Source organism: Aulostomus chinensis, chromosome 12 (assembly GCF_037954235.1).
Source record: "Aulostomus chinensis isolate RoL2024-O1b breed Wild chromosome 12, RoL_Achi_v1.0, whole genome shotgun sequence".
NCBI lineage: Eukaryota > Metazoa > Chordata > Actinopteri > Syngnathiformes > Aulostomidae > Aulostomus > Aulostomus chinensis.
Genome location: NC_141331.1, coordinates 25,294,127 through 25,303,025, shown reverse-complemented (window position 1 = coordinate 25,303,025; position 8,899 = coordinate 25,294,127). Strand labels below are relative to the sequence as shown.

The 8,899-nt window shown below is 41.9% G+C and overlaps 1 protein-coding gene across 1 annotated transcript; it reads right to left on the bottom strand.

The window, feature by feature from the left end:
- Nucleotides 1-260: 260 nt before the first annotated feature.
- Nucleotides 261-8,608, bottom strand: LOC147252553 (interleukin-1 receptor type 2-like). The gene is made up of 10 exons (XM_086219350.1): nucleotides 8,513-8,608; nucleotides 7,524-7,618; nucleotides 7,018-7,270; nucleotides 6,725-6,896; nucleotides 5,995-6,157; nucleotides 5,036-5,128; nucleotides 4,482-4,547; nucleotides 2,130-2,265; nucleotides 1,693-1,838; nucleotides 261-1,025 (listed from the first exon to the last, which is right to left on the bottom strand). Exons 2-10 carry the CDS (start codon nucleotides 7,609-7,611, stop codon nucleotides 880-882), a joined length of 1,263 nt encoding a protein of 420 aa, XP_086075476.1. The 5' UTR covers nucleotides 7,612-7,618; nucleotides 8,513-8,608; the 3' UTR covers nucleotides 261-879.
- Between the last annotated feature and the right edge of the window lie 291 nt (nucleotides 8,609-8,899).

Genomic DNA, 8,899 nt, shown 5'->3' with positions numbered 1-8,899 from the left:
GCTGCAAGTGTCTGTGTGTGGGGACACGCTGGTCTCTTAGCACCCTTGAATGCTGCAAGTGTCTGTGTGCTCCAGCTGTTTTCCTTTTTGTTGAAATATTGCAAGCTCAAATAAAAGATCCTGGATCTGAAGCTTAATTATTTAGCAGCAGCAGGACACAGCGATAAGCTTTCAGGTTAACTTGTGTCACTAAATACTGAAACTACAAATCAACAGTTTTATTTGTTGTTTTTGGTCCCTGTGTTTTGTAGCAAGCAAACAATAACAGAACACAAACTGGGCTCTTCAGAGGACTTTTAATTTGATCACTTTTTAAAAAAATAGGTTACCAAATATAACCACACACTGAAATGATGGAGTCAAAGGTCCTGTGATGACAGTTCTGCATCATTTAAAAGAGGATGAAATGGTTTAATCACATGTCAACATGAATGTAGCAGGAAAAAACACCTCAAAATCCACAACGACAAAAGCCGATGGTCCAAAAGAGATGTGTTAAATATAAAACACTGAAGTTAAATAAAACAAAGCTGTAAAAAAAACAAAAAAAACAATCTTATTTATCAGCAGTTTTGATATTCTTGAACAATGTAACACTTGATGTGATTTTTGTCACTCAAGAGAAAGTTAGACGTGTGACAGGAAACACGCAACTGCGTGAACGAACCAAGTAAATGCAGTTGAATGGGAGCAGCCGAGTCGTGGACACAGATGGCCGGAGTGCTACCGTGAATGACAACCACTCGTGGGAAATCTACAGCGGTGATGCCTCTGCAGGACAACTAGCGCTGCCGTAATCAACACACACACACACACACACACACACACACACACACACGAAGATTTTTTTCCCTGGAGTCGACGTGAACACTGGAAGTCCTAGAAGGTGCTATTCTGTCGGGCCAGGACGTAATCCATGTTCCTTTTCTTTTTAGGTTTGAAGAGCACGTAGAGGAAGACCAAGGCTACGGTGAGGAAACAGGACACGCCCACAGCCGCGACCGCCAGCCATGTGAAGGTGGAGTCTGGGGAGACATGAGCAGAGTTCAAACACATGGGCTAATTGCACAGGGAGAACGTGGATCTGCTGGGATTCACCACTGCTCTCTAAGAACATTAGGGTGGGTTTACTTACTCCACCATACATAGTTCACAAAATCATCTGAGCACGAGATATTGCAGTGCTTTGAATAATCTACTTAAGAGAGAAGGGAAAATGCAAACTGTGTCCAACTGCATGGGTGGTCTGCCAATATGTACATCATGGTACATGGATAATTTGATGGACAGATTGAGTCGAAACTATCGTTGGACGTGTTTGCTGAATGCTTGATTGCAGAATGAAAATGCGTCCAAACTTCTTTTATTAAAGTCATTCTTTCCTGATTTGTCTTTCAAACCAAAATGCACCCAAACATCTGCTAATTTTGTTTGTTGCTGTTGCAATGTGTGATGCCAAAATGGGAATTTTACAACAATTGTACGCAAAAAAGTGATGTATCGCTACTTTTATCTCATAGTTCTGCCAAACGTGAAAATATCTCAATAATTTCAGGCGACATTGATTTAATGTTTGTTCCCAGATCTCAGTAATTACTGATTACATGGTTTAATTGACAGGTGCATAATGCTGGTTAGTATTTTACTCTCTCTCTCTCTCACACACACACACACACACACACACACACACACCTTCTAACTGAAGCTGTAGGACAACCTCCTGTCTCCCTCCTCGGTTCTCAGTGACACATTTCAGCACCGTCTTTGTGTCTTCTTCCGTCAACGATGCGACAATCAGCCTCAGCTCAATCTGGCAGCCATCAGGCATCCTGGTTACCCTGGCAACATTGAGACAGACATCAACACACTCTCAGATCCAGTCAGTCTCTGCGAGTCTCGAGTAACTGAAGTATAGTCCTTGACATCATCAGTCTAATTCAAAGTGAAGCGCTTGTCTTTCTCTGCCACCTGGTGGCACTAAAGTGCATTTTCCTAGCAGGAAAGTATCTCCTGTCCTTTTATTGGACCCCACATGTTGAGTTCAAAAGTTTGACACATTGAATCACATTCTCATTTCACTAAAAACTGGGTTTTGCTGTAGGTTTCTGTGCTGAGAGGGAACTTCTCACCTCCTTCCACCCTGCAAAGCTCGTCCACCGAGGTAGGATGACTCTACCGGCTGACTGCCAACCAACCACGAGACACCAGTGGAGTCTGCCACGTCACATCCAGTAAGCACCTGGCAGAACAGCTCCAGTCCCGAACCTAAACATGATCATAGACACAGAGACATTAAATCTTTGAGTCATCAACGTGTTTGTCTCATCTAAATCTTTGATTCATGAACGTTTGTCTCATCTAAATCTTTGATTCATGAACGTTTGTCTCATCTAAATCTTTGATTCATTAACGTTTGTCTCACCTAAATCTTTGATTCATCAACACGTTTGTCTCATCTAAATCTTTGATTCATCAACATGTTTGTCTCATCTAAATCTTTGATTCATTAACGTTTGTCTCATCTAAATCTTTGATTCATCAACACGTTTGTCTCATCTAAATCTTTGAGTCATCAACATGTTTGTCTCACCTAAATCTTTGATTCATCAACACGTTTGTCTCATCTAAATCTTTGAGTCATCAACATGTTTGTCTCATCTAAATCTTTGATTCATGAACGTTTGTCTCATCTAAATCTTTGATTCATCAACACGTTTGTCTCATCTAAATCTTTGATTCATCAACACGTTTGTCTCATCTAAATCTTTGATTCATCAACACGTTTGTCTCATCTAAATCTTTGATTCATCAACACGTTTGTCTCCTCTAAATCTTTGATTCATCAACACGTTTGTCTCATCTAAATCTTTGAGTCATCAACATGTTTGTCTCATCTAAATCTTTGATTCATGAACGTTTGTCTCATCTAAATCTTTGATTCATCAACACGTTTGTCTCATCTAAATCTTTGATTCATCAACACGTTTGTCTCATCTAAATCTTTGATTCATCAACACGTTTGTCTCCTCTAAATCTTTGATTCATCAACACGTTTGTCTCATCTAAATCTTTGATTCATCAACACGTTTGTCTCCTCTAAATCTTTGATTCATCAACACGTTTGTCTCATCTAAATCTTTGATTCATCAACACGTTTGTCTCATCTAAATCTTTGATTCATGAACGTTTGTCTCATCTAAATCTTTGATTCATCAACATGTTTGTCTCATCTAAATCTTTGATTCATGAACGTTTGTCTCATCTAAATCTTTGATTCATCAACACGTTTGTCTCATCTAAATCTTTGATTCATCAACACGTTTGTCTCCTCTAAATCTTTGATTCATTAACGTTTGTCTCATCTAAATCTTTGATTCATCAACGTTTGTCTCATCTAAATCTTTGATTCATCAACACGTTTGTCTCATCTAAATCTTTGATTCATGAACGTTTGTCTCATCTAAATCTTTGATTCATGAACGTTTGTCTCATCTAAATCTTTGATTCATCAACACGTTTGTCTCATCTAAATCTTTGATTCATGAACGTTTGTCTCATCTAAATCTTTGATTCATGAACGTTTGTCTCATCTAAATCTTTGATTCATTAACGTTTGTCTCATCTAAATCTTTGTTTCATCAACACGTTTGTCTCATCTAAATCTTTGTTTCATCAACACGTTTGTCTCATCTAAATCTTTGAGTCATCAACACGTTTGTCTCATCTAAATCTTTGAGTCATCAACACGTTTGTCTCATCTAAATCTTTGAGTCATCAACACGTTTGTCTCATCTAAATCTTTGATTCATGAACGTTTGTCTCATCTAAATATTTGATTCATCAACGTTTGTCTCATCTAAATCTTTGAGTCATCAACACGTTTGTCTCATCTAAATCTTTGATTCATGAACGTTTGTCTCATCTAAATATTTGATTCATTAACGTTTGTCTCATCTAAATATTTGATTCATGAACGTTTGTCTCATCTAAATATTTGATTCATCAACGTTTGTCTCATCTAAATCTTTGATTCATGAACGTTTGTCTCATCTAAATCTTTGATTCATGAACGTTTGTCTCATCTAAATCTTTGATTCATCAACACGTTTGTCTCATCTAAATCTTTGATTCATCAACGTTTGTCTCATCTAAATCTTTGATTCATCAACGTTTGTCTCATCTAAATCTTTGAGTCATCAACACGTTTGTCTCATCTAAATCTTTGTTTCATCAACGTTTGTCTCATCTAAATCTTTGATTCATTAACGTTTGTCTCATCTAAATCTTTGATTCATTAACGTTTGTCTCATCTAAATCTTTGATTCATCAACGTTTGTCTCATCTAAATCTTTGATTCATTAACGTTTGTCTCATCTAAATCTTTGATTCATCAACACGTCTGTCTCATCTAAATCTTTGATTCATCAACACGTCTGTCTCATCCGTGTCAGTTCAGCAGGAATCATCATGTCGTCACTCACCGTGTGAACTCTCAAAAACTGTCCCATTGAGTGGTGAGATGATCAGAGGAGGCTGAAGCGCTGGAGCTGAGAGGTCAAGAAAAACAAAAACCAATAGAAGCAAACATTAAGAAATGGATTCACAATAGAAACTTCAATAAATCTCGTTGTAGACAATCAACTGTGTTTATCAGATCTGCCCGGATATTTAATGACTTTAATGACCACAAACACTAAGAGATGCAAGTGCAAACAAAGCCTCGCTGTCTGTGGCACTGTAAAACAGTACTGGCAACAGTTTGTCACCATCACATGCAGGGTTTAACCGTGATATTCCACCGTCCCTTGTATGAACGATTAGATACTGAATCCAATGAGCGGTAGAAGGATTCAGTGAGACTGAGCTGCGGTGACGGTGGCTCTGGCCAGTCCTGACACAACTGAACACTTTTGCGTCCATCTCATCTCTGCTCATTTGTCTTGTTATTGTGTCAAAATTACGAATCTCTTAGTCAGAGCAAGGTGAATGCTAACGCATTGTGCTGTTCAATGAGAGCACGTTGAGTCCGACTCACTGTCAACAGTGCTGGTGCTGCTGCCGGGGTCAGAGGTCGCGGCGGAGTCTGGCACTGTGGTTGCAGTGGTCTGGTCTGGGTGTGACTCTGGGTCTGGCAGATCATAAACATGAATAACGTTCAAAACTTATCATGTCCAACACATCTTTAAAAGGCTACAGTCATTATCTAGAAAATATATATTTTGAATTGCACTGATTCATTTTTGAGTCTTGGCACATCTGCAATGCCCCCATTAGAACAGCAGAGGGCAGGGTTCACCAGCAGCTGTGGTCAATATTGTAAGAGGGTAAATTAATGGCGTTGTCAAACCAGCTGGGGATCAGCAGGAGTTCTCAGCAAAACCTTGACCTTCATTTGATCCCATAGACCAGGGGTGTCAGGCTGGTCCAGTAGAGGGTCGTGAGGCTGCAGGTTCTCATTCCAACCCAGCAAAAGCAACACCTGAATCAACTTAAATCAGCCAAGCTGTGTCCACACTGCTCGTTTGTTGGATCAGGTGTTGCTTTTGCTGGCTTGGAGTGAGACCCTGCAGCCTCACGGCCCTCTACTGGACCAGCTTGACACCCCTGACTTAGACGGTCGCCTCGCTAGCCTCGCGAGCCTGATGCTGCTATTTAACATTTCAGAGTCATCAAACACATGCAAACTGTCTGTCCTGACTCAGTAGATTCTGACTCTCAAACGCTGCTCTACATGAGGTCCAGCACCTCCATTCACTGAGACTCCCCTTGATCTGCCTGGACCCCCAGGGGAGGCCTGCCTGACACTTCTCATTCTTCTGATGTACACTATGAGAACTCACTATGTTTTTTTTTTCAACTTTTTTTTTTGCCCAGTCTCCATAACTTGTTTTTTTTTCGTCTTGAAAACATTTTTCATCAAACATGTTTGTAGGAGCAGATGTGGGAGGACAGGAGGGACGTACATCAGTGGAATAACTTCCACTCATCACCCACCTCTCACGATGAGATGATAGACCCTGGTGATGTTGTACTCCTGGTTGTTGATGAGCACTCTGAGCTGGCAGGAGTAGAAACCTGCGTCGGACAGCTTCACGGCAGGAATCAGAAGCTGACTGCTGCCCAGCGCTCCCAGCTGGAGGGCAGCCAGCCTGGGCTGCTGTTGGGAAGCAAAGCACTGAGTTCTAATCCAGCTGGTGCCCCAGATGCCTCCATACATGACAAATACGGCGGGAGTTTGTGGTGCAATCCATCTGAGGTATACTCAGTGAGTTCAGCAAGAAATATGATGAGTTTTCTGTGAAACTATGACTTCAGCTGACCTCTGGTGGTCAACACTTGACCCGTGCTGCTGATGGGGCAGAGAAGTAAGATGTCATCTTTCTCTTTCCCTCCATTCAGGATTTGGGAGACTTTTGTATTGATATTATCTTGCCTTCTTTTCTGTTGCCAATGAATGAAATCAACTAAACTAAACAAGTGACATACTGGGTAAATTAGAAGCAGTTGCTGGTCTGACGCGGTTGGAAAATACCAGAAGTTTGGATTTTTGTTGTTGTTGTAAAATCTGTATTCTTAAATCAAAAGGAAATAAATGAAATACAAACTAAATCATTAGAAATGGTTTGCAGATAAATGTCGATGAGTCTCGTACCTCTGTTTAAAAAAATACAACATTCAGATTGCCTATTAATAAAAAAGTCACGTGAGAGCGTCTCAGTCTCACCGGGTTCCACTTGATCCGTGTCTGAACGTGGCTGAAGTCACTGGGGGGACACATCAGTGGCACGTTCTCGCCCACCGTGGCGTTGACTTGAGACAAGAGATTCTTCATGTCCACAGACGTTGAGTTGTACACATACAGCCTGATTCTCCCTGTGATGCAGTAGGTTTCATTTCTAAAGGACACAAATAGGAAGATGATACACAGAGGGAGGAAGTGGGAAGGTGCAGCAAAGCCGTTTGAAGGATACTTGGACATTTCTGCAAAAAGAGGTGAGGGCTGAAGGACGCAAGCACCTGTATGTGCAAGTGTATTGCCCAGAGTCTGAGGTGTGACCTGGGAGGAGCCACAAAGCCCTGTCCTGACGCTGGACATGCCCCTCATCCTCGTGGGCTGTAGTATTGTTGCCCCTGGTGATGATGTACTTCGCTGATGCAGATGCAATGCTGCGTTTTTTGAGGACAGATTGGAAAATGGGGAAAGAGACAACGATGGCCTCTCCCTCCATTCTAAAGAGCTCGACCTCTTGGGATACCCAGTAGCAGCCGTCTGGAGGAGGAAACAACGAACAATTCTGGATGAAGCGACACATTATTTCACAGATGTGTTCAGGAAATGTTGTCTGGTACAAAAAAAACAAAACAGCAACAGCCCAATGAGAAATAACAACAGATAAATAAATCTGTCAGTCAGACGAGTAAACTGCACCTCATCCCATCCACTGATTCAGATCTGAAGCCAGAATGTACTGCTTTCTGTCTTGGTCAGATGTCTGGAGTTGTGGTGGATGATGCATGCTCACCTTTCATGGGCAGAGGAGGAAGTGGGGGAGGTCTTCCATGAACGTGCTGGAGGATGGCTGCAGCAGCCACCAGCACCAAGTAAACCATCACGACTCTGCCAGAACACACAAATCTGAAATCAACGATCCACCCAACAACTGCTGCAAGTACAGGGGTGCTCAGCTGCTCTCAGCCTCCATCAGAGGTCTGCCCTCAGCACCGAGCTGGACGGGAACGCGCACCACAGCTGCTGAAGACGGCGTTTGTCAAGCAGCCGAGGGTTTGACATCCTTCCTCTCCAAATGAGACACTTAAGTAGGCTGTAAATCTTATGACACCTCGAATCGTCATCAGAACACACACACTCACACACGCATGCGCGCAATTAACCACAAGGGTTACCACCAGTAACACATGAGTCACTTTAGATGGTTAAAATGTACTCATATTACGAGTCAGCACTATTTATTGAAAATAAAACATTAAGAAGTATGTTGGCGAATCTAATATGAATAAACTGGCCTTTTTTCTTTTTTTTGCTGTGTGAAGACACATTTTTCAAGTTTGAAGCCCTCCAGTTGGAGAGGGTCAGCCTCACTGGTTGGAATGCATGAACCCTAAACCTGCTGGCGACTCGACAGGTCCAAAGGTGTTGATGACATCACATCAGGGTTGCTGCCTGATGTTCCTCTGATCAAGACTCCCTTTCATTGATGGAGACCTGAGATGATCTCATCTAAAATATCAGTTCATCTCGATATCAATAGGATTTAATCTGCACTAAAATCAGGTCCCACATCATTTTTTGGTCACACTCTTTGATTTTTTCCACTTTTTCCTTTACGCCAGTGTTTACGCAGCAGTGTGATAAATTCCAGCAAGCGTGTGGAGACTCGCTGAATTTCACTTCTGCTTCTGCTTCCTTATCCATATTTAAAGGGATCAGCTGACCATTTTCTAACACACACACACACACACACACACACACAAAGCAGGACAGTGTACTCACAGAGATCAGGTGAGTGTGGCCTCCTTGGACGACTGACTGCGTAGAGAGACAGGCTTGCCCACAGTGAGGATTGTTGCAGTGTGTGGTCCGTTTCCTCTTAGCATTTTATTTAAGGTTTTTGACCCCCCCCCCCCCCCCCCCCACACACACACACACACACACACACACACACACTACCACCACCGTGAGATGGAAATTTCTCAGGTTTCTCAATGTAACCCTGTGTTCTGTACAGCTCACCCCTCATGCTGGCTGAAAACACATCCACAGTAAAAACACACTTCATTCCTACACATATTGGGAGTTGTGACCACACAGGGAGATTTCCTTCATGTCCATTCTTTAAAAAAATAATAATCCTCTGACATCATCATCAACCTCTCATTG